The sequence below is a fragment of the Ornithorhynchus anatinus genome, chromosome 3 (assembly GCF_004115215.2).
Source record: "Ornithorhynchus anatinus isolate Pmale09 chromosome 3, mOrnAna1.pri.v4, whole genome shotgun sequence".
Taxonomy (NCBI): Eukaryota; Metazoa; Chordata; class Mammalia; order Monotremata; family Ornithorhynchidae; genus Ornithorhynchus; species Ornithorhynchus anatinus.
The window spans coordinates 106,930,774-106,948,415 of NC_041730.1; the positions used below are offsets into that span (position 1 = coordinate 106,930,774).

A 17,642-nucleotide genomic window follows, 5' to 3' on the forward strand; every position below is an offset into this window, starting at 1 on the left:
CAGGAATCATGTCCACCAACTCTGTTATATTGTACTCTCCCAAGCACTTAATATGGTGCTGTGCACTAAGTGCTCAATAAAAATATGATCAATTAATTTAAATTCTAAAAATAAATATATGGCCATCATTATAGAAAATGTCTTCTTGGGACTAATTTCAAGGAGGATTCTGATCTAATTAATTTTTATTATCTCTGGAGAAATTATGCAAATTCTTCCAATTTATATATCTTCTCTACATGATACAATGACTTAAGAATGTTGGTTAATTCATTCATTCATTCATTTGTATATATTGAGCACCTACTGTGTGCAAAGCACTGTACTAAGTGCTTGGGACAGTACAATATGACAATTATCTGACACATTCACTGCTCACAATGAGTTAAAAATCTAGAGATGAGCTTATAGTCTAGAGGCATCACTAATTACAACATTATCCTTTGTTTCAAAGTCTTTTTGAACTGTTCCACATTGACTTTAGTTCAAACTTGCAGTACTTTTGAAGAAAAAATGTTTGCTTTAAATCTATTAATATTTTGTGGCAATTAGTAAAGTAATAGCAATTACCATTACATCATTAATTCACCCAATTTTTGAATAAAATGGATTTCAAAATTAAATTGCCACTTCATTATTTGAACTGCCTACTTTGGTAGGAAATTTTGAAGCTTTGGTGATTAGCTCTGCTTTTCTTTTATCTCTTCTCCCTGCCCCCCCCCCCCATCTGACCCCATCACTAGAAATTAGGCAAAAATCATCCTATAACATATAGACTGTTACTAATTTTCTACAAGGTATTGGGATCCACAAACACCTCATAAGTTTCAATTAAATTGACTTGTAAAAAATGATATTGCTAAAAACTGCAAACTAGAAATCTTGGCATGATTTAAGCAAGAACGTTAACCAGATCAATCTTAAAAAGGGAAATAGATTACATGCCTGCTTTTCCCCAGGATTTACAGAGTTGGTGGAAATGTCAAAGAAAAATTAGTTTTTAGAAAAAAGTTCAATAGACAGTTATTTCCACTGGAAGGAGTGAGGAATCTTGTACAATTAGTAAGCTTGTTTTATGAGGGACTTTGAAGAAATACAAGGAAACCTGTCATATAAAGTTAGCAGTGTACATTTTGAAAGGGTTTAAAGATTAGGTTTAAATGCCTTTCATTTCTCTATAGTTTTATCTGAAGGAGCAGAGCCTTTTGATGTGTCATTGTCATTTATTCTTTTTGCTTGTTCATGCCTATAAAATATAACATTCAAATGCAAAATAGAGATTCCTTTTTCTAGAGTAACAATCAAGCCTTATGGAAGAAAAGCAAAACTCTTTTTTTGTATGTTGTGTTTTTACCTCCAACTCTACTGACAAAGCCAGTTTTATGTGGTATAAAGTCACAGGAATGCTTACCTGAATGTGATGTTTTAGAGAGCAATTTGGAAAGAATGTGATGGAAAATAGTGGAACACAGTGCCAAAACCCAGTCATCAGTTGTTTATAACACAATGCAGTTTGTGGGTATGTTTGTTGCAAATTACTCCCTGGTGCCAGGCTCAAGAACTAGAGGGGTATCAGTATCAAAAAAAAGCAGTCAGAGAAAGTGTCCAGGAAGCAACAGATGGTTCAAACAACCTGAAACCTATTTCAGGAGACTTTTTTTTGTTTCACCCGACATTTTACAGTTTCACCTATAACAACAGAAATTGTTTACTATTTCAGTGGTTGTATAAGCATCCATCCTACCCTTCCCAGGTCTATATAAACCACTGTTGTTGCTAAAGTGTGATTTTTTGATAATTGTGGGATTGTTAAGAACACCAAATAGAAGAAATGCCTCTATCTGCCTTCAGAATATTTTTACATCCTTTTTTAAAGAATGTCTAATAACCTGAGAGGAATTATGGACTAGAATTTGTGGAGGAAGATTTGCATCAATTATTTGAATATTTTAGACTCACTTTTAGACCAATTTTTAAGAATAATAATAATAATGTTAGTATTTGTTAAATGCTTACTATGTGCCGAGCACTGTTCTAAGCACTAGGGTAGATACAAAGTAATCAGGTTGTCCCACTTGAGGCTCACAGTCTTAATCCCCATTTTACAGATGAGGTAACTGAGGCGCAGAGAAGTTAAGTGATTTGCCCAAAGTCACACAACTGACAGGTGGCAGGACCGGGATTAGAACCCATGACCTCTGACTCCAAAGCCTGTGCTCTTTCCACTGAGCCACACTGATTTTACACAGGGTCAAGATCCCAAGCCAGGGATTATCTTTAATGCTACAAAGAAGTGTAGTGTCAGTGTTTTCAGTTGCCAAACTGACACCCAAATTGTGTCCTGCATGTTCCTTGGATTACCGTACCTCTCCCAAAGACCCAGCATGATATCATGGGTGGCTTCTTTTGCGTAGACAGTGCATAATAACTCTTTACAACCTCCTGTCAGTCAGTCTGTCAGTCCAGGGAGCTATCTTTCTACACTCAGATCTAGTTCACTTTCTCTTGACTTAGGGAAACTGCCCGGTAGCAAAATAACATGAATCTCGCTTTTATCCCATTAGAAGGAACTAATTATGCCTCTATCCTATGCCCAGCATGTGAATGCACTCTGTATAATAATATTGCCATTTGTTAAGCACTATGAGGCAAACATTCATGCATTCTTTCAATTCATTCAATCGTTATTGAGTGTTTACTGTGTGCAGAGCACTGTACTAAGCAGTTGGAAAGTACAGTTCAGCAATAGAGACAATCTCTGATCACAATGGATTTACTTCACAAGACATAATTATAATCTAGAAGCCCAGTACTAAGCATTGAGCAACTTATAAAATAATTGTACATCTGCATTTAAAATTCTGTAAACAGTTCTCAGTACCACCTGAATCCTCTTCCCCAAATCTCCACATCTGGAAAACAGCATGGCCTAGGGGAGAGAATTTAGGCTTTGGAGTCAAATGATCAGGGTTCTAATCCTGGCTCTGCCACTTGTCTGTGTGAGACATTGAAAAAGTTGCTTAACTTTTCCGTGCATCAGTTTCATCAACTGTAAAATGAGGAATCCCAAACTGCTCTCTGTCCTACTTAGTCCGTGAGGACCATGTGGGACAGGGACTGTGTCTTATCTGGTTAACTAGTATATACCTTAGTCTTAGAATTATGCTTGACACATGGTAAGCACTAAACAAATAGGATTTTAAAAATCTCATGGTACAGAGGGATATCCTAATGCTCCTCCAGAACTCCTTGAAGTTCTTGATTAAACCCTCTTTTCCACTACTCTTTCTCTTCCTTATGCACCTAATGCATTTGGATTTCTACTCTTGATATTCACCTCACCCTCAGCCCTAGAGCACTTATATACATATCCATAATTTAATTTAGTATCTGTCTCTCCCTCTAGATTGTAAACTTCTGGTGGGCAGGGAACAGGTGCCAACTCTGGTGTATAGTGAAATTCCAAGTGTCCAGTACAGTGGTCTACACAGAGTAAGTGCTCAGTAAATACCACTGAAGCAGCGTGGCTCAGTGGAAAGAGCACGGGCTTTGGAGTCCGTGGTCATGGGTTCGAATTCCGGCTCTGCCACTTGTCAGCTGAGTATGGGCAAGTCACTTTACTTCTCTGGGGCTCAGTTACCTCATCTGTAAAATGGGGATTAAGACTGTGAGCCCCATGTGGGACAACCTGATTCCCTTGTGTCTACCCCAGCGCTTAGAACAGTGCTCTGCACATAGTAAGCGCTTAACAAATACCAACATTATTATTATTCATTGATGTTACATATTAAGTATTTCCTGAAGCGTAGATTACTCCTACTCAGGTGGTGAATCTTTAATTGAAGCAGTTATGGATATACTCTAATTGAAGAGTCAGAAAGGAATCAGAGGAAGCTTATGAACTTGGATGCTCTTTGAAGGACTCATTCACTCTTGTGGCTTCAAATGCCATCTGTAAACAGATTTCCAGTCTTGATCTCTCTCCTTCTTTGCAATCTCACATTTCCTCCTGGCTCAGGATATCTCTATCTGGATGTTCCACAACACCTCAAACTAAACATGTCCAAAGCAGAATTCTTTATCTTACCATCCAAACCACACCTTTCCCTGTATTTTTCATTATTACTGGTATTTATATATCAATGGTATTTATTGAGTGCTTTCTGTGCCTTATTAAAATAAAGTCTTGTATCCAACAATTACTTTCCTCCCTGCTTCGAAGTTTTACTGAAGGCACATCTCCAAGAAGCCTTCCTTGACTAAGCTCTCTTTTCCCTTTCTTCAACTCCCTTCTGCATTCCCCTGACTTGCTTCCTTTATTCATTTATTCATTCTCCTTCCCAGCCGCACAGCACTTATGTATATATCTGTAATCTATTCATTCACATCTATGCTTCTCTCCCCCTCTAGACTCTAAGGTTGTTGTGGATCGGGACCGGGACTGTGTGTGTTATATTGTTACACTGTACTCTTTCAAGCATTTAGAACAGTGCTTTACACACAGTAAGCACTCAATAAATATGATTGACTGACTTGTAGACATGTTAACTAAAGGTTTGATCAGTTGATTTTCTTTAGAATATATTTGGTCAAATATGAATCTCATTTTTCTTAATAAGACTTAGGTATTCTTGAGACATATAAGCAGTTTGGCCTAGTGGAAAGAGCATGGTCCTGGGAGTCAGAAGACCTGGGTTGTAATACCAGCTGCACCAAATATCTGTTATGTGACCTTGGGCAAGTCACTTAACATCTCTGTGCCTGAGTTACCTCATCTGAAAAGTGGGAATTAAGACTGTGAACCCCATGTGGGACATGGACTGAGTCCAACTTGATTAGCTTGTACAGTGCCTGGAAAATTGTAAGCGCCGAAAAAATTACCATAAAAAAAGATAATGTTAACCAAAAAAAGATAATGTTAACCACTCCATAAAACAAAGTGATTGAATTTAGCAGATATGTTCCTGCAGTTTACTCTTGGACTGGGAATGAAGACTCCATATAATCAATATTCATAATGAGAAGTATTCTATTGAAAATATTTTCAGACCAGAGATAGCTACAAGATGTACAGGTGATCTATGACTAAATGACAAAATGTATTCAGGGCCATTTCAAACATAGTTATCTCTCCAATTTCACCTTTCTGAAACTGAGATAGTATATAGTAGAACATTATCTTTTCTTGTCAAAAAATCCCTCATATAATACTTTGTCACTGTTCATTTGTGCAGAGATAGTGGTAGTGATTGTCTCCATTTTCCAATCACACACTGTATGGCAGAGTCTTAGCTATCAGTTTTTAAAACAGTTACATTTCTCAAAGGTGGGATTTTTATGTGGGTAACATTATTTGTTTTTTAATTATCAGTTTCTTGCATTGTTCAGTGTAAGAAGTCATAAACATGAACAACTTTGAATTGTTGCATGGTTAGCAGAAATCTTAATTGCAATGGAGGACAAGAACCTTAAATGGTTTAGTGGCCCTAGAAATAAAGAAGAACATACAGCTGTAAATGGATTAGTGCCTGTGGTTTTCAATATGTGAATCCAAGGATACTAAAACAAAGCATGCATTTTGTAAATTATCTTTTATGAGATGATTTTGTTCCAGAAAAGTGCTGTTTAATGCCCCACTAAATCTTTGACAAACTGGGGATGATTGGTCTCTTTATAAACTTTTTTCTTTGAAGAAAAATAAATTTATTTTTCAATTTTTTTTTCCAGGCAACACAGCGAAAGTGTTCATTGAGGTTGAGGATGCAAATGATCATCCTCCTGTCTTTGAGAAAAATCTCTACATTGGAGGAGTGTCTGAAGATGCCAGGATGTTTGCTTCTGTACTCAAAGTTAAGGTAGGAAACAACTGAATCAGAACCTACTGTATGGAGAAAAATGAGAACATTCTCCATTGAATCCAATATTTAACTTAGTGGTGGTACTATATACTGGTAATTCCAGTAGAGGACAACAGTGTTAGAATCTTTAATCTGACAATGACTTACAGGGACAAGGTTATTTCTTGAAAGTTTCTTTGACTAAAAACTCAGGAGCACACCTAATTGTTGAAGGTATAAGCCCCTATAGAGAGCAATGACATATTGGGGTTAGGTGCCACTGCTTTACCCTCTGCACTCTCAGTAGGCCCCTTTGACATCTAATTTTGGCCTGACTGGGAGACTCTATTTTGGGAATACCAGAACCCTTCTGCCCACCTTTGCAGCTTCCTGGTCATCACCCCAACTCCACTGCTGGCCTAGGAGGTCCCTCTCACCACTTGGCAGGCTCAAATGGGATAAAGTGAATGGAAGAGGGAATCAGAGAAGAGATCCCATAACTTGAAGGAAGCCTGTCAGGAACTTCCTTGGGTTGCTGCTTCTTCCCCAGCAAAAAGCTTTTGCCTTTATGATCTCAACCCCTTGCTTTTCCACCCTCCTATGCCAAATTGTGACAAATTATGAAATGGCCCTGTGATTATTAGCTGGTTAAAGAGTCAGATACCATTATCAGTATTAAAGCACAGGGGGGACATGACAGTATTCAAGCTAAAAGTTCATTTTTGGAAAGACAGAAATGATCTGGATCTTCATTAATCTTCTTCATCTGGGAAATAGCAGCAGTCACAGCTATGACCATGTGTTCTATCACCCAGTATCATTAATTTGAACACGATTGGTTTTAAATGTGACTTTTTGTTGGGAAGGAATGATATGTTAATACACATGGCACAGTGATATTTACCTAAGAAGTTTATAATGTTTTACAGACTTTTCAGGAAAGTTTTAAACTAACCAGTTTGAATATGCCAAAATTAATCTAAACCTTTGTGTGTATTACCAGATAATGATTAAACTCTAAACTTTGGAGAAGGTCATTAGAAAAAGTCCCTGATAGTTTAGATGTTTTTTTTTATAAGGGGAGCAGGCATAATTCTTCATCATGCTAGAGCTACGTCTTATTACAGATGAGCTTATTTCTTTTTTCTTTTATATTTTGCCTATACTGTGCTCTCCCAAGTACTTCATAATGAGCTTAGAACACACAGAGTAGGTTCTTAATAAATAATTATTATTGGGTTGATGGTTCGAGAGCATCTCTGGAATGAATACACTTTTTGAGGAACTTTTTGTTATTTAAGCAGTTTTAAGAAGTGGACTCGAAAAAATGCAAGCATGTAGAGGAATCTATTCAAAGAGAAATAGTCATAAAATTGGGAAGGAGAAAAATGCTAAAAAATTTAGCAGCTCTCAAATCTATACATATCTTGCTAGTTTTCTAATTGTCTAGTGATACTCTCATAATCCACAAACATAATTTTTTAATTGTATAGACTTGTTTGAAATGTCTCAATGTATTTATTAAATGAAAACATATTTGGACTGTTTTATGCTGTTAAGAAATTTAGACATTTATTTAAAAGAAGCTTCATGGGTTTGGACTCACTGACTTAGAAAAAGAGCCTTGGAATATGTCTAGGTTCAAATAATGATGATTCAGAGAGATAGAACAAAATGAATGAGGCATATTAGAAACAGGAATATATTAGGAAAAAAGCAATATAATCATGAGATCACTGATACGATACTTTAGTTGTTATGATCGATGATAGCAAGATATTCCAGGGATAAGAATGAATGATAGACTATTTTCAGTAACTTTTTAAATAAATCCTAGAAGTAGAATGAAAAGATGAATGGACAAACTCTCAAGGCAGAGGTAGATCTTTACTTACAAAATTAAGAGGATGGTTGGTAAAATGATCTAAATTATTCAGATAAAAAATCCATGCCTTTTTTGTTTCATTGAACTATCCAGATGAGTGTCTCAATCTCCCCCTTCATTTTGCTTATTTAAACATGGCATTAGTCATAATAGATACAATGAAGGCAAGTTGGTCCACAGGAAAGGTCACAAGACTGGGAATCAGGAATACTTGACTTCTAATCCAGAGTATGATGTGCAATCTTAAGCAATCACATAATATTCCCTCCCACCCCCCACCTTCTTTCTCTTTCCCTCCCTTCCTCTCTCCTCATTTCCCTAATCTGTAAAATTGGGATAAAGTATCTGCTTTCCTTCCCTCTTAGAATGCAAGCCCTATCCAGGACAGAAATTGGATTTAATCTGATTATTTTCTATCTATCCTAGCACCTGACACGTGGTGCTCAATAAATGCAGCAACAACAAAATTTTTAAAATTATTATTACTATTAATATTGTTATAAGTTAACCAAGCCAAACATAGTCCATGTCCCTTGTGGGACAGTATAAATCTAAATATGAGGGAGATCATGCATTCATTCGACATTTTACACATGAGGAAATTGAGATCAAGTGACTTGCCTAAAGTCACAGAACAGGCAACTGGCCAAGCCAGGATTAGGTCCCTGTTTTTTTCAACTAGGCCACATTGCTTCTAATAACAAGCACATCATAGTTTTATTTTCATAATTTCAGCCCTGATGCCTGGTGAAAGAATTTCACCAGTGGAGGCTTCTAGGAAATGCCAATTGATGTGCCATTCCCGAGATTGGGAGGGTTGGGGAACATGTTTCCTGCTGCTCAACAATGTATCTATACCTGAGAGAAAAACTTTTTGTTGAACTGCCGCTACTAGGTCTATGTATTTCAAGAAATTTCCTATAGATCTTGGAAACAGGAGAGTAATATGAATTTGCATTGGGTACATGCAGATCAAGTAGAGAATCTCAGAAGGGGAAACAGAGACAGGGTTTGTTTTCTCTCCTATTCATTCAAGAGAGAGCAATTCTCATGTTATTCTGGATGCCCAAGGAGAATTGGGCTGTCTTATTTAAGAAACTCCTTCCCATTGGCTTTAAGGCACTCAATCATCTCTCTCTCTCCCTGCCTTACCTCCCTGATATACTGCAGTCCTGCCTGCACACTTCAGTCCCCTAATGCCGGCCTACTCTTTGTACTCAATCTCATCTATCCCATTGCGACCCCCAGCCCATTATTTTAAGTGTTTACTATGTGCCAGGGACTGGGGTACTAAGTGCTGGGTCAGATACGGGCTAATCAGGTTGCTCACATTCCTTGTCCTATGTGAGGTTCACAGTCTTAATCCCCATTTTACAGATGAGGAAACTGAGGCACAGAGAAGTTAAGTAACTTGCCCAAGGTCACACAGCAGACAAATTAGGTTGCCAGGACCTTGGCCTGGGACTCCCTCTTCACATGACAGTCTATCACTGTCCCCACCTTCAAACCCTCCTAAAATCACATTTCCTCCCAAGAGGCATTTTCTGACAGAGGCCTCATTTCGCCTATATGCCATTGCCTCTGCTTGGTGGATATTCACCGACTCCCACAGTACTTATGTGCATATCCTTATACTCTAATATTCCCCCTCTCTCTAATTCATTTTAATGTCTGCTTTCCTGCTGTAGACTGTAAGCTCACTATGGGCAGGAATCACATTTACCTACTCGTATTGTACTTCCTTCCCCAAACACTTAGTACAGTTCTCTGCACACAGCAAGGGATCAATGAGTAGCATTAATTTACTATTTATTATAGCCATATCAAAAGGAAGATCAAAGACAGAGATATCCTGAAGAAGAGGCCAAAAGCAATAAGTTAAAAAGAGAAAGGCATGTGTCATTCACTATGACACTTTCAAGAATGTATTTTAGATAAAGGTTAAAATAAGTCTTGGGAGAGCTAAAGCTATCCTAGTGTAAGTTAAGAACCTGTACCTTTGGAAGAAGATCTATTACTGAGAGCAAAAGATGTTCCTTGTGTTGAGGAAACAAAATATATGTTGGAAAATTAGCTTATTTGATTTTTTATGCTTGCAGCCTTCCCTCTCCCTGTTTTGCTTCTGTTCCCTCGGAACTTCTACTTCCTTCGTACCCTTCTTCCTATACAAATATTTGACATATGTAGACCCCTTCCCCAAGGACCATCATCCTAAAGAGGCTCTCTAATAAATGACAGACAACAGCATTGTCTTTCTTAATATTTCTGAATATAATGGAGTTGTAACACCCAGTTTGTAATAATTTAAATCCTGTTTCATCATTTAAAATTTGGTTTCGTTTGTAGCTGACTTTGTTCAATAGTATTTATTGAGCACTTACTATTTTCAGAGCGCTGTACTAAGCGCTTGGAATGTACAATTTGGCAACAGAGACAATCCCTGCCCAAAGGTGGGCTCACAGTCTAAACAGGGGAGACAGACAGCAAAGCAAAACACAGCAAAACAAAAACAAGACAACATCATCAAGATAAATAGAATCACAAAGATATACACCTTATTAACTAAATAAATAGAGTAGTATATAATATATACAATTGAGCACAGTGCTGAGGGGAAGGGGTAAGAGCAGAGGATGGGGTAGGGGGATCAGAGGGAAAGAGGGGCTTCATTCTGGGAAGGCCTCCTGGAGGAGGTGAGATCTCAATAGGGCTTTGAAGAGAGGAAGAAAGTTAGTTTGGTGGATGTGAAGAAGGAGGGCATTCCAGGATAGCGGTAGGACGTGGGACAGGGGTTGACTGCGGGATAGGCATGACCAGGGGACAGTGAGGAGGTGAGTGGAGGCAGAGGAGTGGAGTGTACGTGGTGGGCAGTAGAAAGAGAGAAGGGAGGGGAGGTAGGAGGGGGCAAGGTGATGGAGAGCTTTGAAGACAAGAGTGAGGAGTTTTTCTGTTGTGCAGAGGTTGATAGGCAGCCACTGGAGATTTCTGAGGAGGGGAGTGACATGCCAAGAGCTTTTCTGTAGGAAGATGATCCAAGCAGCAGAATGAAGAATAGACTGGAGTGGCTATCAGAAGGAAGGGACATCAGAGAGGAGACAGGAGGAAGGGAGATCAGAGAGGAGGCTGACACAATAATCCAGTCAGGATATTATGAAAGCTTGTACCAGCATGATAGCAGTTTGGATGGAGAGGAAAGGGCAGATCTTGGCGATATTGTAAAGGTGAGACTGGCAGGTGTTAGTGACGGATTGGATGTGTGGGGTGAATGAGAGGGCTGAGTCAAAGACGACACCAAGGTTGCGGGCCTGTGAAACGGGAAGGATGGTTGTGCCGTCCACAGTGACAGGGAAGTCAGGGAGAGGACAGGGTTTGGGAGGGAAGATAGGAGCTCAGTTTTAGACATGTAGACATGTAGCTGACTTTGTTCATTCAGTACTGTCCAGCTAAGTCACATATCTCTTCTTGTTTGTTTTTTAATGGTATTTGATCAGTTCTTATCATGTTCCAGAATTGTTCTAAGTGCAGTGGAATATGCAGGGTATTCAGACTGGACACATTCCTTGCCCCATATGGGTTTCACAGGCTAAATAGGAGGGAGAACAGGTATTGAATGTCCATTATGTAGGAAACTGGAACACCAAAAATTTAAGTGACTTGCTCAAGGTTACATGACAGGTTGTAGGTAGAGTTTGGATTAAAGAGCATGGCATAGTGGATAGAGCATAGGCCTGGGAATCAGAAAGTCATGACTTCTAATCCTGGATGCACCACTTCTCAGCTGTGTGACCTTGGGCAATTCACTTAACTTCTCTGGGCCCCCAGCTACCTCATATGTAGAATGGGGAATGAGACTGTGAGACCCATGTGGGACATGGACTGTGTCCAACCCAATTGACCTGTGTCCACCACAGCGCTTAGTAAAGTGCCTGGCACATAGTAAGCACTTAACAAATACAATTAGTATTATTAATAACCCAAATCCTCTAACTCCCAGATTTGTGCTCTTTCCATCAGGCAACACTGCTTCCCTACTTTTATAACTACTTTGCTAAGGCTCTTTGATCGAAAAAGGAGTGGCCTATCTTCTCTTTAAAATTAGAGGAAAGAACTTTGGATCATAGAAAATTTGGGTCATAAAAAATTTGGCTTTTTTTCTATGAAAAAAGTAGCAAAACTATGCAAACTACTGAAGAAAATGTTTCCTTAATTCTTTGACTTGTTTACCATTCAAATTGCATGCAAGAAAGCTCAGGATAATCATTTAGTTAATGGAAATTGTCAGTCTCTGTTCCACTTGGTGAGAAGATGGGCAATTACGCATGTGATAAAATCCATTTCCCACACATTTGAGACATCCCCGTAACAACATTCTCTGTGTTAATGTTATGGGGAAAAAAGAATGAGTCAATCTGAGGCAATGTCTTTATGAGGCCAGTGTATTCCATCTAACCCTATCCTTCACTCAGAAATGACTTTCCCTATATTTTCTGTGTGTCTACTGTACAGACTGCACAGAGTGAGGGGGTGAACACACCAGTACCTAGAAAACATTGACTATGTGTATCTTTCCTCCTTGTATTATTAGCTTTTCTTAAGTATTTCTTTTTTAAATATAATAGTTTTTCAAAATGGTCAAAATCTCCTATAGATAACTCAACCACATTTCAAAATTCAAGGAAGCTTAAGTACTTGGAACACTATTAAATTCTTCAAAATAGTTGATCAGAATTCTGGGCATTATCAGCAAATGGCAAACAGGAACCCCCAGTTCCCCAAGCCAGAAGCACTCTCATAAAAGCACTATTCTAGCCTCAGTATTCCTGTATTGGCCTGAGCAAAGATGGAATCCAGGAGGCCACTTCCTGGGTTCTGAAGAAGTACTCTGGTGATAGAGTAGGCTTTTATAGGTAGGTGTGCTCTACCTCACCTGAAAGAGTATATAGGCTTTCAAAAGGGTCCCAACATTCTCTGTCCTACCTAAAACAAGCTCACATTCATCATTCAGTCAGTCTTATTTATTAAGTGTTTACTGTGTTCTGAGCACTGTACTAAGTGCTTGGGAAATTCCCTGCCCACAACGAGCTCATATGAGAGAACTCAGTTAAATCAGCAGGAACTTTTGAAATGGGGGTATTGTGGCTAGAGGGAAGGGAGAGGGGTTGAAGGCAGGTGAGGAAGAGGAGACAGTTGAAATTGGCAAGCACTACATGAAATTGTCTATGATGCTGAGAGGCTTCAAAGCAATTATAATTCCCCATTTGTTCAATTATTTCCAGGCCTTCCAGCCCTGTAAAGTTTCTATAGGTTCTTTCCCATTTTTCCCTCCTCTTCAGTCCCTGATCACTGTCTTCCAATTGTTCTCCTTCATCACTCAGAATGGGATCGTTTCCTTTTAATTTCTTATGCGTTTATTCATTCAATAGTATTTACTGAGTGCTTACTATGTGCAGAACACTGAACTAAGTGCCTGAAGTGTGTACACCCCCCCACACCCCCCCACACACACCGTGACAAAAGCTTTTCTTGAAAGTTTGATGGTTTAAATGTTTTGCAGATAATTTGTAAATTTCCATTACACAAAGGCATTCATAATTTGGAGTCGCGCCCTTTCTGTTACCCCATCCTTCTCTTTCTCTTACTCTTATCACTTAGCTATATCTCTATATAATTAAATGTATATTTTGGTTTTAATAATAATAATAATAATGTTGGTATTTGTTAAGCGCTTACTATGTGCAGAGCACTGTTCTAAGCGCTGGGGTAGACACAGGGGAATCAGGTTGTCCCACGTGGGGCTCACAGTCTTCATCCCCATTTTACAGATGAGGGAACTGAGGCACAGAGAAGTTAAGTGACTTGCCCACAGTCACACAGCTGACAAGTGGCAGAGCTGGGATTCAAACTCATGAGCCCTGACTCCAAAGCCCGTGCTCTTTCCACTGCGCCACGCTGCTTCTCGCAGTTTTGAGGAATGCATCTTGAAAGAATTGCTTCTGCCATCTTTAAAAAAACAAAAAATAGAACATTTTCCAAAAAAATAAAGATTATAATATTTTGTGTTGAATTATATGAGGTTTAGGTGCATGCAAAGATAAATGAGACACTCTGAGACTGTGAAAAACAGCTGTGTTTGCTGATTCTAAATCAGGGCAACTTATTGAAAGACAACCTCCTTTGAGAAACAATCCAGGTAGCTCTTTACATTTCAAGATGTTTAATACCAGAATTGATTTAATTTGGAATAATATATTCAAAGGTACACAAGGTTTACTGAGAGCCTTAGATAAAGGCCACAAAGAAAATGGAGTCAGAACCATCAAACAAAATGGGCAAAGAAGAACATATGGTCATTCAGAAGATATCCTTAAATACAAGAGAGAAATGTAAACAGATTATAAGTGCCTTCCAGATAGGTATTAGGTGACTCCCAGAGTATCACAAAGTTAGTTTTATAAACCTAAATAATAGGAAAATACTCAGGAAACTCCCAAACTGAAAATGCATGCCAAGTACATCGTCTTAAAAAAAAATAAAAAAGCTAGGGATATTTCATTTAGAACCACATATATAAGTAATAATAGACAATCAAAATAGAGAAATATCAAAAGTAGGAGGAAATCCAAGACTGTAGAGCAGGTGGAAGATTGGGGAGGGAATATTTGAGTCATCAACATAGCTAAAAACATGTGAGTTGATAAGAAAAATAGAGAACCAAGGTATGAGTCTAGTTGTGTCAAAACTGTGATATGTTATAGTCTCAGAGTGGGCAGAAGTCAGTTTTGGAGGTAAGGGGAAAAGGGTGAGGTGGCAGCTATGAAATTTGGATCACAAGGCAGTAATTCAGAGCTGGAGTTTTTAGACAGAATGGTGTTGTCAATTAAAGCCAATTGGCAATCCAAAGATAATTATGAAGTACAAGTGTGTTCATATTGATTTGAGGCCAATATGGGATAGAGTTGAAGTTTAGTAGAATTGATAACAAACTGGAGAATCAGTAAATGTATCAATACTAGAGAATTTGTTTCCCAAGGCAGAAATCATGACTTCTTTTGGACGTTTTTCAAACATATAGTACGGCATTCAGCACACAGAAGGTACTGACTAAAGACTCTTGATAGTCATTGAGATAAATATAGATGTTGAAGCCTCCAGGATTTAGTGCAGATATTGGGTAAGTAGAAGTTGCAATTGTACCTATTAAGTTTTTACTATGTGTAGAGTAAGTACTAAGTGCTGGGACAGAATACATGGGTGAAAATTAGACACAGTCCCTGTTCCTTGGGAGGCTTATAACCTGAGATGGTAGAGATGAGAATGGTGAAGGGGCTTCAAAGTTGTCTCAAAATGAAGGTGTCCCAGAGAGCAGCAGATGATGGTTGCTAGAACTCAGAGAAGAATGAAAACTGTGTTAGGTCATTTTCAGGCCCAGAAGAGGCTGGTGACATTTTGGACAATAGTAAAACATAGGATTGCCTACCATCTCTACACAGATGATTCCCAATTCTACCTCTCCAGTCCTGACCTCTTTCTTAAGCAGCCTCGTATTTCCTTCTGCCTTTACAACTTCTCTTCTTGGATGGCCCCCGACACCTCATACTTAACATATCCAATAAAGAACACTCTCATCTCTGCTAAACTGTGAGCTTATTGTGGGCAGGGAATGTATCTACTAACTCCGTAGTACTGTACTCTCCCAAGTGCTAAGTACAGTGTTCTGCACAAGGTAAAAGCTAAATAAATATGATTACTTGATTGAGTCTCACCCAAATCCCATCAGCACTTTCCTACCACTGTAGACAACACTTATCTGTTTCACAAGCTCATAACCTTGGCATTATCCTTGACCCATATTATTCAGTCTGTCACCAAATCTTGTTGGTTCTACTTTCACAACATTGCCAAATTCTACCCTTTCTTCTGCATCCAAGCTACTATCACATTATCCTATTCCACCTTGATTATTGCATCAGCCTCCTTGCTGATTTCCCTGCTTCCTATCTCTCTTTACTTCAGTTCATACTTCAATCTGCTGACCATGTCTTCTTTTTTTTAACCTAACCATTCATTCCATTTTCCCCTACTCCTCAAAAACCTCCAGTTGTTGCCCATCCATCTCTTACAGAAACTCCTTAACTTGGCTTTAAAGCAATCAATCACCTTACCCTCTCCCCACCCTCCCCGCCTATTTTACCTCTCTATTTTCCTACTACAACCCAGCCCACACACTTCTTTTCTCTAATTTCAATCTAGTTATTGTACCTCAATCCCATCCCTCAATCCTCTGACCCATCGCCCACATCCTACCTCTGGCCTCTTTATATCCAATAGACAATCACTCTCCCCACCTTTAAAGCACATCTCCAAGAGGCCTTCCTCAATTAAGCAATCACTTCCTCTTCTCCCACTTCCTTCTTTGTCACCCTTCCACTTTATTCATCCCTCAGCCCCAGCACTTATATACATATGTGGAATTTGCTTACATTAATGGTTGTTTCTCTCACTAAACTGTAATCTGCTTGTGCTCAGGGAACATATTTACCAACTGTTATACTGTAATTTTCCAAGCACTTAGTACAGTGTTCTGCACACAATAAGTGTTCAATGGACTTGATTGATTTATTCTTCAAAAGCCTCTAGTGGTTGCCCTTCCATTTCCACAACAAACAGAAAAGAATTACCATTGGCTTTTAAAAACTCAATCAGCTTTCCCCCTCCTATATTACCTACTAATTTCTTACAACAACCAAGCTCACACACTTTTCTCCTCTACTACCAATTTACTCACTGTACTTTAATCTTGTCTATTTTGTCGCCAACCCCTTGCCCACATCTTCCCTCTGGACTGGAACTTTCATTTCATATCACTACTCTCCCAACTTTTAAAGTTATCTCTTTCAAGGGGCCTTCCCCACCTAACCCCTTATTTCTCCTATTTGTCATGCAGTCTGTTTAGCCTATCCAGTGCTTAGTACAGTGCCTGGCACATAGTAAGCACTTAACAAATATCTTTATTATTAGTTATATTATTATGTACTTGAATCTATTCCCTTTAAACAGTTGATCTTCACCCCACCCTCAGCCCCACAGTTCTTATGTACATATCCTTATACCCTAACATTTTCCCCTCTTTGTATTTATTTCAAAGTCTGTCTCCCCATCTAGACTGAGAGCTCCTTGTGGGCAGGGATTGTGTCTACCAGCTCTATGGTACTGTGCTTTCCTAAGCACTTAGTATAGTGGTCTTCACATAGTAGCACTTAGTGTAGTGCTATTCACATAATAAGAACCCCAGATAAATACCATTATTGATTTATTCATACCAAGTTAAGCTTAAGCTTTCTTAGAACTCCTCCCAGGATCCACTGTTTAGTCCTAACTTCTAGGAATGGTTTTGACCTATGTCTAGGTATACTATGTTGCTTAGGCAGGTAGAAATTTATAAGAGTTGTTTCCTTAGTCTGATAACTATCTCTGACTAAGCTCAGACTCCCAGTAGTTGCTAATGTGAACAATCATTTATATTAAAAAAGGAATCACTTTTTAACCACTGTGGAAGTTAATTGGTGTGATTGCTATCCTCAGATCTTGTAAAAAAGATTATTGCAACAATAAAGACATTCATGTTGATACTTTATTACTTTGTCAGACAATAGTAAGGTGCTTGGCTTGCATTTAGAACAGGCATTATGAGGAGAAATAGATCTAAAGCCTATGAAGAGTAGACATTTTCTCCCTATTATTTGCTAGCTTCCTAACAGTGAAAAAAGCACTTCAAACATAATGTAAGTTGTTTGTTTAAAAAATGAAAAATATCAATTTGATTAAAATAAAATTATCTCTGTTTTCACCTCACTGATTTTTTTTTCCATAATGTATGGCAGAACTTCCTGGCTTCATAGGCATAGCCTCTAATTAGGATA

At 38.5% G+C, this 17,642-nt stretch overlaps 1 protein-coding gene across 1 annotated transcript in view; it reads left to right on the forward strand.

Annotated features, from left to right (window-relative positions):
• The window catches only part of PCDH15 (protocadherin related 15), a 913,479-nt gene that overhangs the window by 807,138 nt on the left and 88,699 nt on the right, over positions 1 to 17,642 (forward strand). Inside the window, exon 27 of the mRNA XM_029061331.2 lies at positions 5,728 to 5,855. Coding sequence (XP_028917164.1) covers positions 5,728 to 5,855 — 128 coding nt within the window. The remainder of the gene's footprint in view (positions 1 to 5,727; positions 5,856 to 17,642) is intronic.